At 38.4% G+C, this 27,754-nt stretch overlaps 1 protein-coding gene across 10 annotated transcripts in view; it reads left to right on the top strand.

The window, feature by feature from the left end:
- Positions 1-27,754, top strand: part of LOC143017865 (uncharacterized) — a 466,837-nt gene that overhangs the window by 292,796 nt on the left and 146,287 nt on the right. For all 10 annotated transcript variants that reach the window (XM_076172851.1, XM_076172852.1, XM_076172856.1 and 7 more), the window contains 4 exons: positions 1,783-1,816; positions 2,598-2,665; positions 19,102-19,135; positions 19,877-19,974. In XM_076172851.1, the coding sequence (XP_076028966.1) occupies positions 1,783-1,816; positions 2,598-2,665; positions 19,102-19,135; positions 19,877-19,974 (234 nt within the window). The remainder of the gene's footprint in view (positions 1-1,782; positions 1,817-2,597; positions 2,666-19,101; positions 19,136-19,876; positions 19,975-27,754) is intronic.

The raw sequence follows: 27,754 nt of genomic DNA, 5'->3' as shown, positions 1-27,754 counted from the left end.
TGGCCGCATTGTGAACAGCTGCCCAGGATGTAACACTTCACCCCATACCATACAACACATAATGGAAGACTGCATTATATACAATCATGCACGCAAACTACACAACATACACTCTATAAAGGATTTGTGGGAAACCCCAGTTTCGGCTGTGGCATTCCTTGAGGAGACGGGACTGCTCGGACAGACAGTCTAGGGAACGACAACAAGAACAACAACAGGATAAATTCTAAAGAATCTAGGCTGCATAATTGCTGTGTAAAAAGGGTTACTGAATGAAATATTGTTAAAATGCTTTTGAAACACAAGAAAAAGCAGGTGCTTAACCCATGAGCACATAATGCTCCTTTAAGAGAACATTAAAAGTTAATTTTTCAAACTTCATTTTACTTAAGTTATGCTTGAAAATTTAATTTTGTTTTGTTAATATGTAAAAAGATTTTCTGTTATATATTAAGAAAAGAAAATTAAACTTTCATGCATAACTTAAATATAATGGAGATTGAAAAGTAAGCTTTTTGTGTGCCTTTAAAAGAGCATTATATGCTAATGGGTTTAGAGGCCACTGGGGAAGCTACAGCTGAGCCAACCTACAAAACCTTGTGTTAGCCTTATACAGGAAGTATAACTCAAAACTTTCTTTTTAATTTAAAATCGTGGGGGGTCGTCTTGTACACTGAGTTGTCCTATAAGCCATGATATACAGTACTTTGTTCTTGGGTGTCTTCCTTTCCCTTCCTCTGCAAATGCTTCATAACAGCCATAATACATATTTTCACATTTTTTCATTATTTGTATTCTTGTTGAATTGTAGACTTTTTCACCAGCCTCTTCTATATATTTACATGTATACAGGATACAAATACAGTACATCTTTTTATGCATACATCCATGAGTCCACTGAAGAAGGCCCAAGTTGCCAAAATGTCTATCTATATACCAAGGGGATTTTCATCTTTACAAGGCATGTAGCCAAGTCAAAAGGTAAGTACCTACTCCCGCCAATTTCACTCCCATCCATTCTACTCCCATCCATTTCACTCCCACCCATTCCACTCCCATCCACTGCTCTTTCTTTCCTCTCACCTTAGCTCCTCATAGATGATGGGTCATCCCTGTATCCTGCCCACTGCCCTAGGTCAGAAGCAATGCTGTGAGACACAGCATATTTACAGCAAGGTTGCTTCACTTCATCAGTGCCCCCCTTCTCCATCCCCTCATGCAGAAAGAGAGAAGACAGAGAGAAATCCCTTTGGGCTGTATCAAAATATCATACGTAACCACTCCCTACACCCCCCATCCTCCACCATTTCCCTTTCTTCCATCATAGTATCATCTATACACAGCCATTCTCCATTCACCCCTATCTCCTTCCTTCTCCTTTCTTTGCTCAACAAACATTCCCCTCCTACTCATTGCCCCTTTCACCCCATCCATCCATCTCATCCTCAGTTGTTCCCTCAAATCCACACCATCCACCCTGACTTCCATACCTCATTTACTAATCTTTCTTTACTCATTCTTTCCATGTGTCCAAAACATCCCAATACTTTTTCATCAGCCCTATCTGCCATCTCCCATCCCACTCCTGCATCATTTCTCACTCTATCCAATCTATTAATCCCTACTATATTTCTCAGACATTTCATTCCTCAAACATTCCATTAAATCTGAAAAACATTATATTGAGGTCCACTTAAATTGAGGCTTGAATGTGCTTTGAAAGGGGTTAAGGAAGGTTGCTGTAGAATGCCTTCCATTGAATGTTTTTTCTCTTTTTTTCAGAAAAGTGGTCCATTTGTACCACCCCCAAACTTTGGTAAGTACATTAAGTAACATTATTGTGCAACTCATATTTTCCCTTGCAGTGCACATTATTAGAAAAATTGATAGTAAAGAGTTGGTTTTTGATTTTCCCCCTGGAGCAAAACAAAGGCTATACAGTTGTCATTCTGAAAGGTTCAGCACCATTCAGTACAAGGTCTTCCCCTTTATTAAATAAAACTGTCTAGTATTAGTCTGAATAGAATATAAGAACTGTATCATTATAGGGAGGGATTTAACTATTCTGTGAAATTGTAACAGAACTGAAGGCTATAAGATCAGTCAATTTTTCATTGCTTTATATTTCATTGGCTGCAAAGCAGCAGCCCCACAACAGTCCTACTTTAATAGTCCTTAGGTCCTTCCAGAAATTTCTAGGGAGAAACATTGGTTGCTAGTTGTATGTGTGATTGTGTCTGAGATTGTATATATGTGGCCTGGTAGTAGAAGGATGGGTATAGTCACTGATTGTCAGCTCTATGTACAAAAGTTAAAGACAAAATATGAGGTACCTTAGAGCCAGCCTGCATTGCATCTGTGGGTGGAGATGAGAATGTTAATGGTGTTTAGAAACATGTGGCAGCAAAATAATCGTCCATGACATACATCTCATGTCATCCCTATCATTGTTCCCTGATTGATTAATGCATGCATTTGGTAAAACCAAAGATTATTGATATTGGAAAGAAAAGTGGTGTAGCCATATATTTATATTTTTTTTTCATTAAGACAATTTTTTCCATTAACAGCAAGTAACCATTCTTTTCAATCATCAGGTGCTACAGAGAGTGTCAGATCTCCTAGACCACCTGTTCCTCATCAGTTAACTAAACCTAAGCCAACGGTTAGTAGACAAATCTGCACTAGTTTTCCATTAGCATGTACATGTATAATCCAAAAAACCCTTTCCTCTTTAGAAGGGGATGGCAAAGTCAAGGAACACACCCACCCTGTGCCCATGCCCCCTATCCAACACCCATTTGCCATCCCTGTCATCATAGTTCCTTGTGGATGAAGGGTCATCCCTGAACCCTGCCCTTTCCTCAGGTCAACAGCAGTGCAGCAAGCCACAGCACCTCTTTTACTGTATAATTTAGATAAATGTTTTTAATGTTGTCATTCGCTAGATTGTCTGTGAGGAAGAGCAAAGAAGAGAGAGAGGTGACCTACTGACCATATACATACATACATACATATACCAAGGCTTTTTCCCGCTTTCAAGGGAGGTAACCAAAAAGGGAAAGGCATAAAAACACTCCCACCCATTTCATCCCTAAATACACTCCACACCCCTCCCACCCTCCCTCTCATCTGAGCACCTCCTGGATGACGGGTCATCCCTGCACCTTGCCCAACGCCCTGGATCAGAAGCAGTGTCGCAAGACACAGCACATCCACAGCAAGGCCGCTTCATTTAATCGGCGACCCCCCCTCTCCGTCTCCCCTTGACCATATACAGAATCATGAAAGGCTCAGAAATACTTGATAGAGAGGACTTGTCAAACTGGGACAAGAGAAGCACAAGAGGACATAAAAAGAAAAGAAAAAAACATAGCTACAGAAGAGATCTGAAGAAAAACAGTTTTCCACATAGAGTGGTGGACACTTGGAACAAACTGGACAATGAAATAGTATGCACAAAAACTATTCATGAGTTTAAGAGCAAATTAGACACTGCGAGATACAAAGGCGGGACACCATGAGCGTAGCTCCCCTTCCTGCAAAATACAACTAGGTAAAACTAGGTAAATATATCATATTCACGCAAGGCATGCCTTAAAAATACCAAGAGGAGACTAGGAAGTTTTTCTTTTATATGTTTGCTATAGATGTGGCAAAATTGTTTCATTCAACCTATTTTTCAATTAAACTTGTTCTGAGAGGTGATACACATTATTTGTTTTTGGTTTGTATTATTAAGCGGGAAAAAGTTTGGCAAGAGCTAAGGATGCTTTTGAGCTTTAATGGACTTGGAGAAGGAGTATGACAAGGTTGTTGTCATTTGCTAGACTGTCTAGCCAAGTATCCCACCTCTCTGAAGTCAGGTGATGATGTGCCTTTTAAAGGATTTTAATACATGATGATTGAAGTAATGATTATTTTGTGAAACTATGCTAGTGAGATTAAAATCTTTATTGTTTAATTTGCTTTGAAAATATTGTGAATAAATATTGCTATGAACTTATCTCTCTCAAGTCATAGTTTGAAAAATGGTACAACTTTGTGTATTCTAGTGAAGGTTTCATGCATTGGTGATTAGTCTACAGATCACAACTAATACACATCTTTTGTGTTTTTAGTTTACAGGGTGTGTACGGTAATTGTTTTGTTGTTTCAGGGACACTGTTTGGAAAGACACATGTAACCTCCACTGAAAACAAAAGCAACCAATCAGTATACGTTGAGACTTTGTCCCAGCAACACCTTGTGTCCATGGAGAGCTTTACATTTCCTCATCTATGGGAAAGGCATGCTCTACATACATAAATACATACATATACCAAAGGCTTTTTTCACTGCTAAAAGTGACTGAACATTTTGTCAGGACCACCAGGAGGGAGTTGATTTCTTCTGACTATGATTATGTAGGTGTTGCCAAGAGGAAACATCATTCTCAATGATTGGACACCATCAGGGATGCTGAATTTGTCACTCAATTGCAAGCCATGGTTGATGAAGACCCCAGCCGGGCCTTGAGGTCCGTTGCCAGAGAGCTGCCAGTGTCATAAGGAAGTGTTTGCATGAGGATATCAGATACAAGTCATACAAGATGCGTAAGGGTCAACTCCTCTCTGCAAAGATTCAGGAGAACCACTTCAAGAAGAACAAGAAGCTCAACAAACTGAAGCACTCTTGAGTTCTTTTCAGACAAAAAGAACTTCTGCCAGGACCAGACCCACAACTCTGAGAACAACAGATGTTTGGGTGTCTGTCTCAAGGAAGTGCCAAGAGTCATGAAAACCAAGTTTCCTACAACTGTCATGGTGTTTGGGGTAGTCTGCAGCAAGAGTCATGTCATTCCCCTGTTCTTCCTTCCCCCAGGGGCTCAGGGTGAGCACCGAAGTGTACATCAAAGTCCTACAGATCCATGTGAAGCCATGGATTGAGAAAGTAGGTGCTGGTAGACCCTACATGTGGCAAAAGGACCTGGCACCATGTCACACCTTGAGAAAATATCACAAATGGCTCTCCAACCTGACCTTAACCCACCTGACCTTAACCCTATGGACTATTTTGTACGTGGCACAGTTGAACGAGATACTAACCGCACCCCATACAAGAGTAGGGATGATCTGATCAGTCAGATCAAGGGCATGTTGAGGACATCATTGATGCCAAGGGCAGATTTATCGAGTAATTGGACACCAGAAGTGTGGTGATACAGGGTCTGTTTTCTTTTTTTTAATAGATGCATCTTCGGCTAAATTGTGACTTTTTGTGACACACTTACACCAATTACAAGAGAGCTAACTGGGAAGCTTTTACTGAAGAGACAGAACAACATTTTGAAACACTTAACAGTACACCAATCACAAACATAAACAATGCTGTGCACACTTTTAATACAATCATACAAAATGCAGACAAGAGATACATCCCTAGAGGCAACAGAAAATCACACAACCCCAACTTCACACCAGAAATCCAAGGCCTCATCAGACAACGTGACACACTTAAACACGATACCCCCACACCTATCCCTCAAAACATAGCAGACCAAATACAAACACTAAACACTGTGATTGCCAATAAAATACATGAACAAAAAACACAAAATTGGCAATACTTTATCAATACACTTGATCACAAAACAAACACCAGCAAATTGTACAAAACACTCAACAGCATTACACTATCCAACAGTAACACTACACGCTCTCACGCAGCAATAATCACAACAACAGATAATCTACCCTCAAACAGACAACAAGCAAACGCACTCATACGTCATTTTGCACAGACAAGCCATCTCACTTCTCACCCTGACGACCGACGCACCATTCGACGTAAGAAAGACTTTCCCACAGACTCAGACTATACACCCTTCATAGACAGTCAGACAATACTCATAATACATACTCTCAAGCACTCATCTGCCTGTGGCCCTGATAACATAAGCAACATCCACCTAAAACACATTGGACCACAAGGTATACACGCACTCACAAACATTGCAAACTACAGCTATTCACACAACACTATACCCGACATCTGGAAGCATGGTAAAATAATCACCATTCCAAAACCGAACAAAGACCCAACAATCCCAACATCGCACCGCCCAATCACACTTCTCTGCACCCCCTCTAAAGTCATTGAACGCCTAATACTTAAACTTGTCACACCACATATTCCCCTTGCTGACTCACAACACGGTTTTAGGCCACTACACTCCACAAACACTCTTCTGACAAACCTCACACAAAGAATTTTAGATGGCATCAATTCAGATAGGCCCCACCAAAGAACACTTCTTATAACATTAGACATTAGTAAAGCTTTTGATGCTATCCCCTGCCACAACCTAACAGATAAAATATATAACACAGACATGCACAATAACACCAAAAGATGGCTGGCCAATTATCTGGCAGGTAGGAATGCTTACGTGTCATATAATGGCCAATCATCGCACATCAGAAACATTAAGAATGGAGTACCACAGGGCTCAGTTCTATTCCCCACACTATTTAATCTGTCATACTCTTACCCCATCTTACCCATGCCAGACACCTCAGAAATACATATCTCTTCCTATGCAGACGACATAACAATCACATGCACACATCGTAACACAGACAAAGCTGCAGAAATAATCCAGCCATACCTTGATACACTCAACACATGGTTCATCACAGACTCAAAATAGCTTCAACCAAATCTACAGCAACACTTCTCACCAACTGGACAAAAGAACACAAATACATACCTCATCTCTACATCAACAACACTCTAATACCACACACAAACACACCGAAAATTCTTGGTGTAATATACGATACATCCATGTCTTTCAAACAACACATCACAAACATAAAAAACAAATGCACACCCAGACTTAATGCACTTAAGTCAATCACTGGAACAACATTTGGACAAAACAAAGAAACTAATATAACAATATATAAACAATGCATACGCTCTGTGATGAATTATGCGAGTCCTGCATGGGCTCCTAATCTCAGTGAGACACACCACAACACCCTTCAAATCATACAAAACAAAGCCCTAAAAACAATTACAGGCTGCACAAATACAACACCTACAGACCATTTACACCATGAAACAAAAGTCCTCAAAGTCAAGGACCACCTCGACATGAGAGGCACACAAACACTTGCCACAGCCACCACAAACACATCACACCCGCTACACTACATAGCAGAACACCCACACACACCAAGAAACATTAAAACAACACCCAAAGACCTTTATCACACACAGAAACTCTCTTCTCTTCCTCCACAACCACCAAATACCAGCCTCCGGAAACATATTCATAATCACTCACCGCTCCATTAACACACTGAAAGACAACACACTGCTGCATGCCAGACCCCCTGATATCCACCCTTCTGAATCCTCTCTCCCACGAAAGGACAGAGTCCACTTGGCCAGACTGCGGTGCGGTCACCACCCAGCACTTCTAAGCTACCAGAAGAGGCTGGATGACCGCGTTGTGAACAGCCCAGGATGTAACACTTCACCCCATACCATACAACACATAATGGAAGATTGTATTATACACAATCATGCACGCAAACAACACAGCATACACTCTATAAAGGATTTGTGGGAAAACCCAGTTTCGGCTATGGCATTCCTTGGGGAGACGGGACTGCTCGGACAGACAGTCTAGGGAACGACAACAACAACAACAACCCTGGAACAAAGAAGAGAAAGAGGTGATTTGATAACCATTTACAAAATTATGAGAGGGATGGAAATTCTTGATAGGGATGAGCTACTAAAATGGGACAGAAGAAATACAAGAGGACACGAGAAAAAACTTAAGACAGACAGTTACAGAAGAGATCTGAAAAAGAATAGCTTCCCACACAGAATGATAGATATTTGGAACAAACTGAATGAGAAAATGGTGCGTGCTAAAACTATACATGACTTTAAAAAAAAACTGGATGAGGAAAGATAAAATAGCAGGTCACTATGAGTATAGCTCTCTTCCCGCAAAATACAACTTGGTAAATACAAGGACTATCCACTGTCTGCCACATGTGAGCATTCCAACATGCTTATACATAGAAATGAGGGTAGATGTTCCATATGGATCTGAATCTATGTATGCCTACATAGCTACATAAACACATCCCTGCATAATAATATCACTTTTTGTAACAGTATATTAAATGGATGTGTATATATATATATATATATATATATATATATATATATATATGTATATGTTTCTGTAATATATGTATTTAGTATACATATCTGTAGGACCCAACTATCATTATTGTATATATCATCATGATCATCATATACCAAGGCTTTTTCCCCCTTACAAGGGAGGTAGCCAAAAAGGAAAAGGCATAAAATCATTCCCACCCATTCCATCCCTGAATACACTCCACACCCTTCCACCCTCTCTCTTATCTTAGCACCTCCTGGATGACGGGTCATCCCTGCACCTTGTCCACTGCCCTGGGTCAGAAGCAGTGTCGCAAGACACAGCACATCCACAGCAAGGCCGCTTCATTAAATCGGCGACCCCCCTCTCCGTCCCCCCATGCATAAAGGAGAAGATGGGGAGAAATCCCTTTGGGCTGTGTCAAAATTTGCTCACACATACTACCTCACCGCCCATTCCACCTCATACATCACAACATCATCCACATACAACCATTCTCCATTCACCCGTCTTCTGTCCTCTCCCGTCCTTCCTCGATAGACATTCCCCTCTTCCCCAAAGCCCCCTTCACCCCATCCATCCACCTCATCCTAGGACATCCCTTCATGTTCACTCCCTCCACATCTGCCTTCCATACCTCTTTTACTAATCTTTCTTCACTCATTCTTTCCATGTGTCCAAACCATCCTATTACTCTTTCATCAACCCTATCTCCCAACTCCCTTTCCACCCCTGTTCTCCTCCTCACCTCCTCATTTCTCACTCTATCCAGCCTGGTAACCCCCATCATACTTCTCAGACACCTCATCTCAAACACATTCAAACTCCTTCTCTCTTCCTCCCTCATGTTCCATGTTTCTGCCCCATACAGTGCTGTTGGCACAATTACTCCTTCATATTGAAAATAAAGAAATTCATATTGAAAATAAAGTAATTTCTTTCAAAGAAATAGTCAAGCAGCAAATGCAAGATAATGCAAAAGACACAATCATTCAAGTGATTAACGAAAAAGCAAATTGGGTCAGGGATACAGTAGATAGGAAGAAATGTATTGTGGTTTATGGACTCAAAGAGAAACAAGGATTGGCGAGGTACATGAGAGAAAAAAAAGAAAAAGAGACAGCAGTAGAAATCCTTAATGAAATTCAGGGGGGAGACAGAGATTCAGGCACAGACCTAGAAGAGACTTACAGAATTGGTCGCTATACTAAGGATAGGAATCGACCTCTAAAGATAAAACTAAGGTCACAAATGGTAGTAGAAGACATATTTGAAAAAGTAGGTAACTTGGCAAAGAGTGAAAAGTACAATAAGATATGGATAAAAAGAGAAATGAGTACTGAGGAATTAGAAAAAGAAAGGGCACTAAGAGAAGAAGCAAAGGAAAAAAACTTGAAGAGATCGGAGACACAATGCAAAGAATTCCACTGGAGAGTAATAGACTTGAGATTAAGACAATGGCGCATCAAAACGAAAAAACCAAGGGAAGAAGAAACCAGGGAGAAGGAAGAAAATTAAAAGTGGCCTATACCAACATTGACGGACTAATTTCGGGACTGAACGAACTCAATGATTATCTGTTAGAAGCAAAACCAGACATAATGGGAATTGTAGAGACTAAACTAAGAGGTGAAATAACATCCACTGTTTTCGGACAAGGTTTATACAACTACTGGATAAAAAACAGGGACAAGAAACAGGGAGGGGGAATCATGTTCTTGGCCAAGAAAGACCTAAAGGTGACAAAAATTGCAGAGGGCAAAGGTAATGTTGAATTGATCATGATAAAAGTCGAAGGCAAGAATATGAAAAGTAGAAAGTTTGTGGTGACTTATGTGCCTCCAAAAACAAGCGCTTGGAAAGAAAACGAACATACAAAAATGCTAGATGATACAAGAAAATCACTAAATGAGATACTAATGGGTAAGGGTAATCTGGTAATTATGGGGGACTTCAATTGCAAAGAAATTTGTTGGGACAGCATGACAGTGCAAGGAGGAGATGACTCGTGGGGCAATGTACTGCTAGATATGACCATGGAGTACACAATGACCCAATGGGTCCATGAAAACACAAGGTACAGAAATAATGAAGAGCCATCGAAACTAGATCTAATATTTACAACAGAACCTGAAATAGTGCATAAAGTCCAGTACGAGACACCAATTGGAAAGAGTGACCATGTACTCATCGAAACTGTACTAAAGGAAGAAATAGACATAGAGAGGAACGAAAAGCATAGGAAAGGAAGACTGATGTACAACAAAACAGACTTTACAAAACTAAAGACATTCTTCCGGAATGCAAACTGGGAAATATTTTACAGGGAAGAGACAACAGTGGAAGAGAAATGGAATATATTGATGGAAAACTACAATGAAGGTGTAAACAGGCATGTACCAAGACAAAAGCAAGAGAGAGAGTACATTAAATGTTGGTTCAACAAAAGATGCAGTGAGGCAAAAGACAGAAGGGACAAAGCTTGGAAAAAGTGGAGAAAAGACAAAAAACAAAGCAAATGGCAAATTTATGTTAACTGTAGAAATGAGTATGTTAATGTGAGAAGAGAGGAAAAAAGGAACCATGAGAAGGATATTATAGACAAATGCAAAGAGCAACCCAAACTATTCTATCGGTATGTGAATGGTAAACTTAAAAACAAACAGGAAATGGTGAAACTATGCCAAGGAAACATAGAATACACAGAAGATTTAGAGATGGCCGAAGTCATGAACAATCACTTTAAATCTGTTTTCACCAGAGAGAAAATACCAAATTGTGACATAGATAAAAACAAGAAATCTCCCCTCATGAATGAGTTTACAGCATCACTAAAGGAAATATCAGAACATCTATCAAGGCTGGATGTCAGAAAATCACATGGCCCGGATGGTATTGCAAATTGGATTCTAAAGGAGTGCAAAGAAGAACTAACAGACAAAATACACATCTTAATAAACAGCTCACTCAAAGAAGGAAAGATACCCGAGGACTGGAAAAACGCTAACATTGTACCAATATACAAAGGAGGAAACAAGGAAGAACCCACCAACTATAGGCCAGTATCACTAACAAGCACCATAGCCAAAATTTGTGAGAAAATAATCAAGAATAGATGGGTAAAACATCTGGAAGACAATGACATATTAAACCCAAGACAATTCGGATTCAGACAAGGAAGATCATGCTCCACAAACTTAATATGCTTTTACTCAAGACTAATAGACAAAGTGCAAGAAAGAAATGGATGGGCTGATTGTGCATTCCCTAGACTTGCAAAAAGCCTTTGACAAAGTACCACACAGAAAACTACTAAAAAAAACTGGAACACATAGGAGGAATACAAGGAAACCTACTAAAATGGATAGAGGACTTTCTGACTGGTAGAAAGATGAGAGTAGTGCTCAGAGAAAAATATTCAGATTGGAAAGAGGTGATCAGTGGAGTACCGCAAGGATCTGTACTGGCACCAATAATGTTTGCTATCTATATGAATGACATGGACGAGGACGTGAACTGCTACATGAGCTTCTTTGCTGATGACGCCAAACTGCTAAGGAAAATAGAAACTGATGAGGACTGTGAAGCACTGCAAGAAGACCTAAATAGGGTATGGAACTTGAGTCAGAAATGGGAAGTGGACTTTAATACTAAGAAGTGTAGCATAATGGAGTTTGGAAAAAGCAAAAACAGAATATCAGGAAAATATACAATTGGAACCAAAGAAGTAGAGAAAGTAGGATCCGAAAAATATTTGGGAGTAATTATCACGAACGACTTGTCCTATGATATACAGATTAACAAAATTGTCGGGGAGACTTACAACTTGCTAAGATCAATAAAAGTGGCGTTTACATACTTGGACGAAGACATGATAAAAAAAATATTGGTTACATTGATAAGGCCTAGATTAGAGTATGCGGCGACATTGTGGTCCCCCAGTACCAAAAAGAATATAAAGAAAATAGAAAGAATCCAAAGAGCAGCTACAAAAATGGCACCTGCACTTGCAAACCTATCATACGAGGAGAGATTGGCTAAACTAGTATGGGTTCTTCCTTGCATTTTTCTATTTTTTTTTTTTTTTCTATATAGTTTCTCTTTTCATCTCTGCATATTTTTACATACTCATTTCTTAGTTTGATGTACATTTGCCATTTGCTTGTTTTCTTGTCTCTTTTCCATTTCTTCCAAGCTTTATCTCTTTTATCCTTAGCCTCACTACACCTTTTTTGTACCAGCATTTTATGTATGTTCTTTCCATTTTTTGTTGTGGTAGGTATTTATTTCCTCCCTCATTGTAAATTTCTTTTATTATATTCCATTTCTCTTCCATCCCTGTTTCTTCATTTAGGAATATTTTCCAGTTTGTGTTGCGAAAGAATTGTTTGAGTTTCTCAAAATTTGTTTTTGTGTACATTAGTCTTCCTATTCTATGTTTATAATTTCTGCTTTGATCCATTTGTTCTTTCAACTCAAATTCTATTAGTACATGATCACTCTTTCCTATCGGATTTTTGTAATAAATTTTATCAACAATTTCAGACTGTCGTAAGTATTAAGTCCAGCCATGATGGTTCTTCACTACCTCTGTATCTGGTATTTTCCCTTATCCACTGAGTCATTGTGTATTCAATGGTCATGTTGAGCAGGACATTGCTCCAGAGTTCCTCTCCACCCTGCACTGCCATTTCCTCCCAACATATTTCTTTTGAATTAAAGTCACCTCTAATTACTGTATTTTCTCTGTCCTTCAGTATATTAGTTAATTTGTATTTTGTATCTTCTAATATTGTGGAATGATCACTTTCTGTCCAGGACTTTGTTTTGGGGGGCACATGGACCACTACAAATTTCTACTCTTCATATGTTTGTTTTCAACTTGAATGATAATTGATTCTACATTCAGTGGCGATTCTAGGACTATGAAAGTGGGAGGGCCAGCTGAAAAACTGGGGGGGGGGGCATGGCCCTCCCACCCCCCCCCCCCCCCTAGAATCGCCACTGCGTGTGATGCTGTGATGTGGTCAGTACCGCAGTAGTATTTATGAAGGTGTGTGTGTGTATATATATATATATATATATATATATATATATATATATATATATATATATATATAGATATATATATATATATATATATATATATATATATATATATGTAAAAAAACTGGGGGGCCAGCTGAACAACTGGGGTGGGGGGCATGGCCCTCCCAGGTTCCCCCCTTGAATCGCCATTGCCTACATTATTTTTTCCTTCAGTTATTTTTGTTACATTTAAATCTTTATTAGTCAAAATTAATACTCTGCCACCCTGTTTATCCTTCTCCTTTCTGTTCTTTGTCCAGCTGTTATATAAACCTTGTCCCACAGTGTTGGGTGGTAGAGTACACTTTAATTTAGTTTCCACTATTCCCATTATGTCTGATTTTCTAAGGCCAGGTAATCATTTAATAAATTCATTCCTGAAGTTATTCCATCTATATTGATATAAGCTATTTCCTTTCTCCTCATCTTTTTCTGTCTTCTGTGTTTCCTTTTTCCTTATATACCATTTTCTCAGCCTCAGGTCCACCACTCTCCAAAAAAAATTGTTTTTTTCAGTTTCAATTCTCTTTTTGTTTTTTTCATTTGCTTCGTTTCTAAGTTCTTTTTCTTTTTCTTTTTCTTCCTCATTTCTTTTTTTATCAGTATATTTTTGTAATGTTCACTATTTGCTAATTTTGTTGTTCTGAATAGTACTTCCTCTGCATTTGTTTGAGATCTAAGCTTTACTCTCAGTGGCCTGTATTGTTTTTCTCTAGAATATCTGCCTATTCTATAGGTCGCTTCGGTTTCCCTATCCAAGCCTTGTCCTTCCGCTTGTAATTCTTTCTGAATTTCCTTAGCAATCTCTTTCTCCTCATTTTCCCTCTGAAATCTAGGTACATCATACTTCTCTTTAATGCCATAGATTACAATGCATCTTTTTTATCTACTGTGTCCCTAACTAAGTTGCCTTTCTCTTTAATTACTTGGATCACCATTTCCTTGGTATTTTCCTTGACCTGTTGCTCAATTATTTCTTTAAGGGATTTTTTTTGACATTCCTGTTCAACTTTCCACTGTTTCTTTATTTCCTGTAAGTCATTTTCTTTGATTTTTTCCTCCACCTTTTCAGTCTCTTCTTGCATTTGATCTTTTATCTCCTTTTTTAATGCCTAATTCCTATTTATGTCTTCACTTTTTAACCTTTCATTTTCTGCCTTTAATTGATTTAATTCCTTTTTTAAGTCATCTTTCTCCCTATTATTCTCCTCATTGGCTTTCCTTAGCATAAATACTTCTTTGTACATTGTTTTGTACTCAGTTTTGAGCTCTATTAAATCATCCCAAATGCCATTGATATCTCTATTTCTCATTATATTTCTATACCTGGGTTCTGTATCCATTTCTAATCCTCTATGCATAATATTTCTTTCCCATTCAAACCCCGAAAAAAAACTCTTTCAAACCTTTGGTATTCCTTTGGTGTCTGAGAAAGACACGTCTTCTTTCAAACGACACCAAATGGAGTTTCAATTTTACTTTCTTCTAAGCATCTCTTCGCTGGTTCTTTGCCTCTCGGAGTTTCTTCGTTTCTCTCCATTTTTTTTTTTTTTAAGAAAGAACAATGGAAAAAAAAAGATAAAATGGAGATACAAAGACATTTACATTTTGGTCCCAATGAGCTTTTGCTTTCACTACACCGTATCTATGTAAACAACCAGGTCCACTTTCAAATCCTTTGTTTGTGAATCGATAGCTAGTGGTTCAGAGCGTTCGTTCTGGTATGTCCTGTTTCGACTGTGTCTGCTTCATATGTTTGAGATGAAATGCCTGAGAAGTATAGTAGGGGTTACTAGGCTGGATAGAATGAGAAATGAGGAGGTGAGGAGGAGAGTAGAGGTGAAAAGGGAGTTGTTGTTGTTGTTGTCGTTCCCTAGACTGTCTGTCTGAGCAGTCCCGTCTCCTCAGGGAATGCCACAGCCGAAACTGGGTTTTCCCACAAATCCTTTATAGAGTGTATGTTGTGTTGTTTGCGTGCATGATTGTGTATAATGCAGTCTTCCATTATGTGTTGTATGGTATGGGGTGAAGTGTTACATCCCGGGCAGCTGTTCACAATGCGGTCATCCAGCGGGAGCTGCAGCATCTACGTCGTGGGACCACCCCCCATCCCCAAGAGTTGGGGGCCAAACGGCGGCAACCAGCCCTGGCCACCAGCTCTACGCAGGTGGCACCGATCCCCAAGAGGAGCTACGACTGCCTTGGGGAGTACCACAATCCTGAAAAGGGAGTTGGGAGATAGGGTTGATGAAAGAATATTGAGATGGTTTGGACACATGGAAAAAAAGATTGTAAAAAGATTAGTGAAAGAGGTGTGGAAGGAGTGAACATGAGAGGGTGACCAAGGATGAGATGGATGGATGGGGTAAAAGGGGCATTGGGAAAGAGGGGAATGTCTGTTGAGGAAGGAATGGAAAAGACAGAAGAAAAGGTGAGTGGAGAATGTGTTTGGATGGTGCTGTGATGCATGGAAAGGAATGGGTGAGAGATGGGGGAGGTGAAGAAGTGTGTGAATATTTTGATGCAGCCTGAAGGGATTTCTCCCTGTCTTCTCTTTTTCTACATGAGGGGATGGAGAGTGGGGTGGTTGCTGATTAATGAAGTAGCCTTGCTGTGGATGTGCTGTGTCTTGCTACATTGCTTCTGACCCAGGGCAGTGGGCAAGATGCAGGGATGACCTTTCATCCAGGAGGAGCCAAGAAAAAAAGGAGGGAGGGGTGGTGAATGGAAGTGGAGTATGTGGGGATGAAATGTGTGGGAGTGGAATTATACCTTTGACTTTGGCTATCTCCCTTGTAAGGGGGGGAAAAAAAACTTGACATCATGTTAGTTGTTGTAAAATAACCGATGCCTAAATGATGTTTGATGTGTATTAATGTATGTAGTTTACAATATTTGAATGAACTGGATAAATTCTAATGTATACGAGCGTGGCACCTCACCAAGGAACTTCCGACATTCTTAACCGAGATGTGCGAGCTCGGAGAGGTAGTTCTGCCAGTGACGTGCCTTAGTGATAGGATTGTGTAATAGTGTACCAAGAGAACATAGATTGAATAGGACAATAAACAAACAAAAACTTAGAGGCGTTTGTGCAGTGGACACCCCTAAACATGTTAATGTCACGGACCGGTCATATTCTCTGTTACAAGTGACCAGGATAGAGTAACGTAACAGTACCGTTACACCCGTCCCGTTACATTACTGCTGCACAATTGCTGTGTAAAAAGGGTTACTGAATGGAATATTATTAAAATGCTTTTGAAACACAAGAAAAAGCAGGGGCTTAACCCATGAGCACATAATGCTCCTTTAAGAGAACACAAAAAGTTTACTTTTCAAAATTCATTTTACTTAAGTTATGCTTGAAAATTTAATTTTGTTTTGTTAATATGTAAAAAGGTTTTCTGTTATATATTAACAAAAGAAAATTAAGCTTTCATGCATAACTTAGATATAATGGCGATTGAAAAGTAAGCTTTTTGTGTTCCTTTAAAAGAGCATTATTTGCTAATGGGTTAAGAGGCCACTGGGGAAGCTACAGCTGACCCAACCTACAAAACCTTGTGTTAGCCTTATACTGGAAGTATAACTCAAAACTTACTTTTCAATTTAAAATCGTGGGGGGTTGTCTTGTACACTAAGTTGTCCTATAAGCCATGATATACAGTACTTTGTTCTTGGATGTCTTCCTTTCCCTTCCTCTGCAAATGCTCCATAACAGACATAATACATATTTTCAAATTTTTTCATTATTCATATTCTTGTTGAATTGTAGACTTTTTCACCGGCCTCTTCTATATATTTACATGTATACAGGATACAAATACATCTTTTTATTCATACATCCATGAGTCCACTGAAGAAGGCCCAAGTTGCCAAAATGTCTATCTATATACCAAGGGGTTTTTCATCTTTACAAGGTATGTAGCCAAGTCAAAAGGTAAGTACAACCACTCCTCGTTTAACGACAACAATTGGGACCAGCGCGCCGTCGTTGACAGAATTGGTCGTTAAGCAAAAGTGTATACATATACGTACATGTACTGTACGTACAATGTCCAGCAATACATGTATCTTTATTTTCGTGTATTTTCCCTCTTTTATACAGTACATTAAAGCTTTATTTACTGTTTATCTACGGTGGTTAGGTTCCTAAAATTAACGTATATGACCAAATCCGCGTATGCTGACATTCCATATTGAATACTGGGGTATTTTTTTAGTTTCGACCATGGGCGCAAAATAGCAATAGAAAATTAATTATTAATTTTGTAAATTAAAATGTATCAAAGTAATATGCAATTTTGTGGGCGGAAATGAAAGTAAAAAATACCTTGCTACAAGAAAATATGCTAATGAACGAAGTCGGTAGCATAGGCTCGGGACGCCATCTTGTCTGCCAACGTCTCTCACGAGGACGATAACGAGGATGAGCCGGATGACATTTAATTTGAAGGTAATGATTTATTAAACACAGGTTAGGTTAGTTTAGCTTAGGTTAGACAAATTAATTTATCATCCTTTCATTTCTTCGACATCAGCATCTATCATAACAAACATGGTGTACCATTCGTCCGACATGACTTCGTTACTTACGAAATCTGTTTTAGCATTTTTTTTTTATTTCCGCTCACAAAATTGCATATTACGTTGATACATTATAATTTACAAAATTAATAATTAATTTTCTATTGCTATATTGCGCCCATAGTCGAAACTAAAAATTTACCACTACCGGTATATACTGTACCCCAGGTAGTTTTTGCAGCTTGCAGGATGGTAATGTAGACCTAAGCTTCAGAACACTTTACCTCACAGCTAATATCCACCGTACAAGTTCATTTATAACATCATACAAATTTGCCTCAGCCAACTTAATTATCGTACACGACGTCGTAACTTCGGGAGATTTACGTTAAACGACGTCATAAAGCCCGTCGTTACTCCGAGTTGTCGTTAACCGAGTAGGTCGTTAAACAAGGAGTGGGTGTACCTGCTCCCGCCAATTTCACTCCCACCCATTCTACTCCCATCCATTTCACTCCCACCCATTCTACTCCCATCCATTTCACTCCCACCCATTCCACTCCCATCCACTGTTCTTTCTTTCCTCTCACCTTAGCTCCTCATAGATGATGGGTCATCCCTGTATCCTGCCCACTGCCCTAAGTCAAAAGCAATGCTGTTAGACACAGCATATTTACAGCAAGGTTACTTCATTTCATCAGTGCCCCTCTTCTCCATCCCCTCATGCAGAAAAAGAAAAGACAGAGAGAAATCCCTTTGGGCTGCATCAAAATATCATACATAACCACTCCCTACACCCCCATCCTCCACCATTTCCCTTTCTTCCATCATAGTATCATCTATACACAGCCATTCTCTATTCACCCCTATCTCCTTCCTTCTCCTTTCTTTGCTCAACAAACATTCCCCTCCTGCTCATTGCCCCTTTCACCCCATCCATCCATCTCATCCTCAGTTGTTCCCTCAAATCCACACCATCCACCCTGACTTCCACACCTCTTTTACTAATCTTTCTTTACTCATTCTTTCCATGTGTCCAAACCATCCCAATACTCTTTCGTCAGCCCTATCTGCCATCTCCCTTCCCACTCCTGCATCATTTCTCACTCTATCCAATCTATTAATCCCTACTATATTTCCCAGACATTTAATTCCTCAAACATTCCATTAAATCTGAAAAACCTTATATTGAGGTCCACTTAAATTGGGGCTTGAATATGCTTTGAAAGGGGTTAAGGAAGATTGCTATAGAATGCCTTCCATTGAATGTTTTTTTGTTTTTTTTTCAGAAAAGTGGTCCATTTGTACCACCCCCAAACTTTGGTAAGTACATTAAGTAACATTATTGTGCAACTCATATTTTTCCCTTGCAGTGCACATTATTAGAAAAACTGATAGTAAAGAGTTGGCTTTTGATTTTTCCCCTGGAGCAAAACAAAGGTTATACAGTTGTCATTCTCAAAGGTTCATCACCATTCAGTATAAGGTCTTCCCCTTTATTAAATAAAACTGTCTAGTATTAGTCTGAATAGAATATAAGAACTGTATCATTATAGGGAGGGATTTAACTATTCTGTGAAATTGTAACAGAACTGAAGATCAGTCAATTTTTCATTGCTTTATGTTTCATTGGCTGCAAAGCAGCAGCCCCACTACAGTCCTATTTCAACAGTCCTTAGGTCCTTCCAGAAATCTCTAGGGAGAAACATTGGTTGCTAGTTGTATGTGTGATTGTGTCTGAGATTGTATATATGTGGCCTGGTAGTAGAAGGATGGGTATTGTCACTGATTGTCAGCTCTATGTACAAAAGTTAAAGACAAAATATGAGGTACCTTAGAGCCAGCCTGCATTGCATCTGTGGGTGGAGATGAGAATGTTAATGGTGTTTAGAAACATGTGGCAGCAAAATAATCGTCCATGACATACATCTCATGCCATCCCTATCATTGTTCCCTGATTGATTAATGCATGCATTTGGTAAAACCAAAGATTATTGATATTGGCAAGAAAAGTGGTGTTGCCATATTTTTTTGTTCATTAAGACAATTTTTTTCTGTTAACAGCGGGTAACCATGCTTTTGGATCATCAGGTGCTACAGAGAGTGTCAGACCTCCTACTAGACCACCTGTTCCTCATGAGTTAACTAAGCCTAAGCCAACAGTTAGTAGACAAGTCTGCACTAGTTTGCCTTTAGCATGTACATGTATATTCCAAAAAATACTTTCCTCTTTATAAGGGGATGGCAAAGTCAAGGAACACACCCACCCTGTGCCTGTGCCCCCTATCCAATACCCATTTGCCATCCCTGTCATCATAGCTCCTTGTGGATGAAGGGTCATCTCTGAACCCTGCCCTTTCCTCAGGTCAATAGCAGTGCAGCAAGCCACAGCACCTCTTTTACTGAAAATGCTTAGTGTATAATTTAGAGAAATGTTTTTATTGTTGTTGTCATTACCTAGATTGTCTGTGAGGAATGCTATGGCTGGAAGAGGGTTTTGCCACAAATTCCTTATAGAGTGTATATCGTGTTGTTGGCATGCATGATTGTGTACAATGTAGTCTTCCATAATGTATTGTATAGTATGGAGTGAAGTGTTGCATCCTTCTCTGTTATCTGCAATCATCCAACCTTTTCTTGTAAATTATAGAAGAGCTGGATGGTGGCCACACTGCAGTCTGGCCAGTTGGACCATGTCCTCTTGGGGAAAAGTGAATGCAGAGGGATGGATATGAAGGGGTCTGGCATGAAGCACTGTGTTGTCTTTCAATTTGTTGATGGAGCAGTGTGTAATATGATTATGGATGTGCTTCCAGAGGCTGGTGTCTTGTGGTTGTGGAGGAAGTTAAGAGAGTATTTGTGCGATATAGGTATTTGGGTGTTGTTTTGATCTTTCTTGGTGTGTTATTTACCTAGTTGTACGTAGTTGTATTTTACAAGACGAGCTATGCTCATTGTGACCAGTTTTCGTATCTCTCCACATTAAATTTATTTTTGAACTCGTGTATAGTTCTGGCATTCACTGTTTAGTTTGTTCCAGACATCGATCACTCTGTGCGGGAAACTGTTCTTGTTCAGGTCTCTTCTATAACTGTCTTTCTTTAACTTTTTATCATGTCCTCTTGTTTCTCTCTTGTCCCATTTCAATAGGTCATCTCTTGTGGTAAGACAGATATGTGAGAAAGCTATAGGAAAGGGGAAGGATGTTTTCTGGGCTTTTATGGATCTGGAAAAGGCTTATGATAGGGTAGACAGAAAGGCACTGTGGGAGGTTATGCAGATTTATGGGATAGGAGGAAAGCTTTTGGGAGCTGTCAAGAGTTTTTATGTGAGTAGTAGAGCATGTGTTAGGATTGGAAATGGAGAGAGTGAGTGGTTTGAAGTAAAGGTGGGACTTCGTCAAGGATGCGTTATGTCGCCCTGGCTGTTCAACTTATACATGGATGGGGTGGTGCGAGAGGTGAATGCTAGGGTAGTGAGTCAGGGATTGGAGATGGTTAAAGAAAATGGAGAAAAGTGGGAGGTGAGCCAGCTGTTGTTTGCGGACGACACTGCGCTTGTGGCAGGGTCAGAGGAGGGATTGAGGAAGCTGGTGGCAGAGTTTGGGAGAGTATGTGATAGAAGAAAGCTAAAGATAAATGTGGGTAAAAGTAAGGTGATGAGATGTACAAGGGGTGAAAGTGGCAGTAGACTGGAAGTGAACATTAAGGGAGAGCGACTGGAGGAATTGGATAGTTTTAGATACTTGGGTGCAAGTGTAGCAGGAAAAGGTGGAGTGAAGGTGGAGGTAGAATGTAGATTGAGAGAAGCGAGTAAATGCCTTGGTGGTTTAAAGAGTGTAATGAGAAATAGACATTTGGGAATGGATGCAAAGAGGAGACTGTATGAAGGAGTGATTGTGCCAACAGCACTGTATGGGGCAGAAACGTGGAACATAAGAGAAGAAGAGAGAAGGAGTTTGAATGTGTTTGAGATGAGGTGTCTGAGAAGTATGGTGGGGGTTACTAGGCTAGATAGAGTGAGAAATGAGGAGGTGAGGAGGAGAACAGGGGTGAAAAAGGATTTGGGAGAGAGGGTTGATGAAAGAATATTAGGATGGTTTGGACACATGGAAAGAATGAGTGAAGAAAGACTAGTAAAAGAGGTATGGAAGGCAGATGTGGAGGGAGTGAACATGAGGGGACGTCCTAGGATGAGGTGGATGGATGGGGTGAAGGGGGCTTTGGGGAAGAGGGGAATGTCTGTTGAGGAAGGAAGGGAGAGGACGGAAGACAGAGGTGAGTGGAGAATGGTTGTATATGGATGATGTTGTGACTGCATGAGGAGGAATGGGCGGGGGGGTGGGGGGGGGTAGTATGTGTGAGTACATTTTGACGCAGCCCGAAGGGATTTCTCCCCGTCCTCCCTTTATATGCAAAGGGGGACGGAGAGGGGGGGTCGCCGATTAAATGAAGCGGCCTTGCTGTGGATGTACTGTGTCTTGCGACACTGCTTCTGACCCAGGGCGGTGGGCAGGGTTCAGGGATGACCCGTCATCCAGGAGGTGCTCAGATGAGAGGAAGGGTGGGAGGGGTGTGGAGTGTATTTAGGGATGAAATGGGTGGGAGTGTTTTTATGCCTTTCCCTTTGTGGCTACCTCCCTTGGAAGGGGGAAAAAGCCTTGGTATATGTATGTATCCCTACCAAGAATTTCCATCCCTTTCATAATTCTGAAGATGGTCAACAGGTTGCCTCTTTCCCTTCTCTGCTCCAATGTTGACAGCTGTAATTTCTCCAATCTTTGTTCATATGTCAAATTTGATAGTGTGGGTGTCATCTTTGTTGCCACTCTTTGTATTCTTTCTAATTTCTTTGTGTTTTTCTTTGTGCTTGGTGCCCACATTGATATAGCATATTCTAGTTTCAGTCTTATCAATGTAGTAATTATTTTCTTAACCATCTAGTTTTATTATACGGGAAAAGAGCTTTGCTTGTAGTTACCCGTCTTTGTATCTTTTGGCATCTGGTTTGTTCTTAAATTCTTCTATAGTTTTTGCATACACTATTGCCACAATCCAATTTGTTCCAGATATCTACCACTCTGTGTTGGAAGCTATTCTTTTTCAGATCTCTTCTGTAACTATCCTTTTTAAGTTGCTTTTTGTATCCCCTTGGTTTTCTCCTATCCCACTTTAGTAAGTCATCTCTATCAAGGAATTCCATCCCTTTCATAATTCTGTAAATGGTCAGTAGATCTCCTCTTTCTCTTCTTTGGTCCAGGGTTGGTAGTTCCAGTTTGGGCAATCTTTTTATATCAATTTAGAGAGTGTTGGTGCCATCTTTGTCATTGCTTTTTGTATTCTTTCTAATTTCTTTATATACTTTTTACTTTATATACTTTTTATATACTGGGTGTCCATAGCATCACAGTGTACTCCAATCTTGGTCTTATCAGTGTGGCTAATATTTTCTTTACCATTTCTGTATCCAAGTAGTCAAAGGCCACTTTCATTGATCTTAGATAATTGAAAGTTTCTCCAACTATTTTGTTGATATGCTTGTCTGGTGACATGTTTTTTTTTTTTTTTTTTTTTTTTTTTTCTTTTTTTTTTTTTTATACTTCCTTAGTACCCATTTTATATTGCTCTGATATTCTATGTTTACTTTTTCCAAACTCCATTATACTACATTTCTTGATGTTGAAGTCCACTTCCCACTTTTGACTCCATTCCCAGACTTTATCCAGGTCTTTCTGCAGTGATTCACAGTCTTCCTCTATACCTGCTTTCTTTAGTATTTTTGCATCATCTGCGACGAAGTTCATATAACATTCCACACCTTCATCCATGTCATATATATATGGCAAACATTATCGGAACCAATACAGAACCTTGTGGGACTCCACTTATCATTTCATCCCAGGTTGAGTTCTTGTTTCTAAGTACCATCCTCATTTTTCTCCTGTTCAAGAAATCTTCCATCCATTTCAATAACTTTCCTTGTACACAAGCCATTGTTTCAATTTTTCATAGCTTTTTGTGTGTTACTTTATCAAATACTTTTTCTAGATCTAGGAAAGCACAATCTGCCCATCTGTCCTTTTCTTGCATTATTTGTATTAGCCGCGAATAAAAGCAAATCAAGTTAGTGGCACATGTTCTTCCTTGTTTAAATCCAAATTGTTTTGGATTCAGTATATTATTTTCTTCCAGATGTTTAATCCATCTACTTTTGATCAAATTTTCACATATTTTTGCTATTATGCTTGTGAGGGAGAGTGGTCTATAGTTAGTTGGATTTTCCTTGTCCCCTCCTTTATATACTGGTACAATATTTGCATTTTTCCAATCTTGTGGTTCTTTTCCTTCTGTGAATGAGTAATCAATTATAATATAAATTTTGTTTGTTCATTCATCTACACATTCTTTTAATATCCAATTTGAAATTCCATCCGGACCATGATTTTCTGATGTCAAGGTTTTTTATTTAGTCTCTTATTTCCTTCTGTGTCACAGTTATTTCTTTCATTGAGGGGATCTTTCTGTCCTTCCTCCCAATTTTGTGTACTTTCAAATGTGAATACAGATTTAAAGTGTTCATAATTTCAGCCATTTCTACATAATCTATATATTCATCATTCCCTTGACACAGTTTTAATATTTCTTGATTATCATTTAGTTTACCATTCACATACCTGTATAGTTTAGGTTGGTCCTTGCATTTTTCTATTATGTCTTTTTCATAATTTCTCTTTTCTTCCCTGCGTATTTTTACGTATTCATTTCTTAGTTTGATATATATTTGCCACTGTTTTTTTTCTTCATATTTTCCAAGCTTTGTCTCTTCTACCTTTAGTCTCATTACATTTTTTGTTGTACTAGCACCTAATGTACCCTCTCTTGCTTCTGCTTTGATATGTATTTGTCTATTCCCTCATTATATGTTTCTTTCAATGTGTTCCATTTCTCTTCCATCTTTGTTTCTTCATTTAATTTTTTTTTCCAATTTATATTTTGAAAGAATTTTCTGAGTTTCTCAAAATCCATTTTGTTGTACATTAGTCTTCCTTTTCTATGTTTTTCATTTCTTCTCAAATTTGTTCCTTTAGTTCGAACTCTATTAGTATGTAGTCACTCTTCCCAATTAGTGTCTTGTATTCCATTTAATCCACATTTTCAGGCTCTGATGTAAATATTAAATCTAGTCTCAACAGTTCTTCATTGTTTCTATATGTGGTATTTTCTTTACCCATTGCGTTATTGTGTATTCAATGGTCATATCCAGTAGTATATTCCCCCAAAGTTCTTCTCCACCTGTCACTATCATTTCTTTCCAACATATTTCTATTGAGTTAAAGTCACCCATAATTACTATCTTTCCTCCTTTCAGTAATTCAGTTAATGCATTCTTTGTGTCTTCCATCATTTTGGAATAATCACTATCAGTCCAAGACTGTGTTTTGGGGGCACATATATTACTACAAATTTTCTACTTTTCATGTTTCTATTTTCAACTTTTATCATGATCATTTCCACATTATTTTTTCCTTCTGTTATTTTTGTCACGTTTAAACCTTTCTTAGTCAAAAACATGACTCCTCCACCCTCTTTATTCTTCTATTTTTCATCCAGTAGTTGTATAGATCTTGTCCCACACAATTAGGTAATAGTAGACTTTTTAATTTCATCTCCACAATTCCCATTATGTCTGGTTCTCTACTGCCAGATAGTCATTTAATTCATTTAGTTTTGAAATCATGCTGTCTATGTTGGCATATGTTATTTTTAATTTTTTCCTTTCTGTTTTGTTGTTGTTACCTTTATATATATATATATATATATATATATATATATATATATATATATATATATATATATATATATATATATATATATATGCATGAGAAATCACATAAACTCGTGATTCTAAATATGCGGAAAAACCACCAAGGAAAAAGAAAAACTGATGACCAATCGCTTTCGTCTATTCAGACATCCTCAGGGTACATAGAAAAGAAAAAGTACACAAGAATATATACAAAGAGTATGAGGTCAGGGAGGGAACATGGAATTGAATATATAAGGAAGAAGGATGTATATATTCAATTCCATGTAAAAATTGCGACAAATGCTATATTGGTCAGACTGGAGAAGAATTAAAAGTAAGGTTAAAACAACATCAGTATAGCGTCAAGAGTGGGCAAATTTCTAATGCCTTATTTATTCACCTAAGGGATTTTAATCATTGTATAAATTGGGAGGGTGCTAAAGAAATTGTTAAAGATAAGTCATATTTGACGAGAAATATAATAGAATCCAGTCTGATCAAAGATACATTTGTCAATAACTTAAATTTAAGTCATGGTATGTATAAATTAGACAATTTTATTGTGAAAAAAGTAGTAGCCCAAACGTCCGCTGCCGCGAACGGGTCAGGTTGACATTAGATCCTCGCAACCTCTCCTGGTTCCCTCCCTGACCTCATACTCTTTGTATATATTCTTGTGTACTTTTTCTTTTCTATGTACCCTGAGGATGTCTGAATAGACGAAAGCGCTTGGTCATCAGTTTTTCTTTTTCCTTGGTGGTTTTTCCGCATATATATATATATATATATATATATATATATATATATATATATATATATATATATATATATATATATATATATATATATACTTGTATATATATATATACCATTTCCTCAGCCTCAGGTCTAGTACTCTCCAAAAAAAAACTCATTCTTTTCAGTCTCCATTCTTCTCTAATTTTTCTTTTTCATTTGCTTCACTTCTAAGTGTCTTTAAGTGTCTTTTCTCTCTTTTTCCTCATAACTCATTTTTTTTATCCATACATTTTTGTAAGCTTCATTATTTGTCAGCTTTGCTGTTTTTGATAGTTCCATCATTTGAGACCTTAGTTTGATTTTTAATGGTCTATATTGTTCTTCTTTAGAGTATTGCCCCATCCTATGTACCTCTTCTATATCTTTGTCCATTTCCTGTCCTCTTGTATCTCTTTCAGAATTTCTTTTGCAATTTCTATCTCTTCAGATGTACTCATATTTACCTAGTTGTATCTTACTGGAAGGGGAGCTATGCTTGTGGTGTCCTGTCATTGTATCTCACAGTGTCTAGTTTGCTCTTAAATTTGTGTATGGTTTTTGCACACACTATTGCAGCATTTTTGAATTTGAGAAATTAATAAAAAATCAGAGGTACTAGTTTGATAAAATGTATTCAATAACTTTTGTTCCCCAGACTCCAAGCATTCATTTCATACCAAGCTGAATGATGTGGAAGGATTTTCTATTAAGTACTTAGAGCTTCACTATATCTTCACTGTGCCTTATATATACATGAGAGGAACACAATACCCTGAGGAATTATACACTAATGTAAGGGGTAATTATACCCGAGTTCATTAAATACATATTTGAAAATATAATTTCACCTACTCTATGAAGTGAAGCGACACTCCCTTAAACCGGTTTTTGTCTTGGTATATAGTTCTTAAGTTTCCTAAACTCTGTTTTGTTGTACGTCAGTCTTCCTTTTCTGTAATTCTTATTTCTCTCTATATTTAATTCCTCCTTTAGTTCAGATTCTTTTAATATGTGATCACTCTTCCCAAATGGTGTCTTGTATTAAATTTTATCCACAATTTTAGGTTCCATTGTAAATATTAAATCTAGTCTCAACAGTTCTTCATTACTTTTATATCTGGTATTTTCTTTTACCCTTTGTGCCATTGTGTATTTTATAGTCATGTCAAGTAATATATTTCCCCATAGATCCTCTCCACCTTTTAATGTCTTCTCTTCCCAACAGATTTCTTTGCAGTTAAAATCTCCCATAAGTACCAGGGTACCTCCATCCTTTAGCATCTCGTTTAATGAATGCCTTGTATCTTCTAACATTTTTGACAGTTTGCCCTCTTTCCAAGAGCCTGTATTTGGGGACAC

The sequence above is a fragment of the Oratosquilla oratoria genome, chromosome 33 (genome assembly GCF_046742065.1).
Source record: "Oratosquilla oratoria isolate Oo_2021 chromosome 33, ASM4674206v1, whole genome shotgun sequence".
Taxonomy (NCBI): domain Eukaryota; kingdom Metazoa; phylum Arthropoda; class Malacostraca; order Stomatopoda; family Squillidae; genus Oratosquilla; species Oratosquilla oratoria.
The sequence above is the reverse complement of the archived record's forward strand: the minus strand, read 5'-3'. Positions and strand labels throughout refer to the sequence as shown.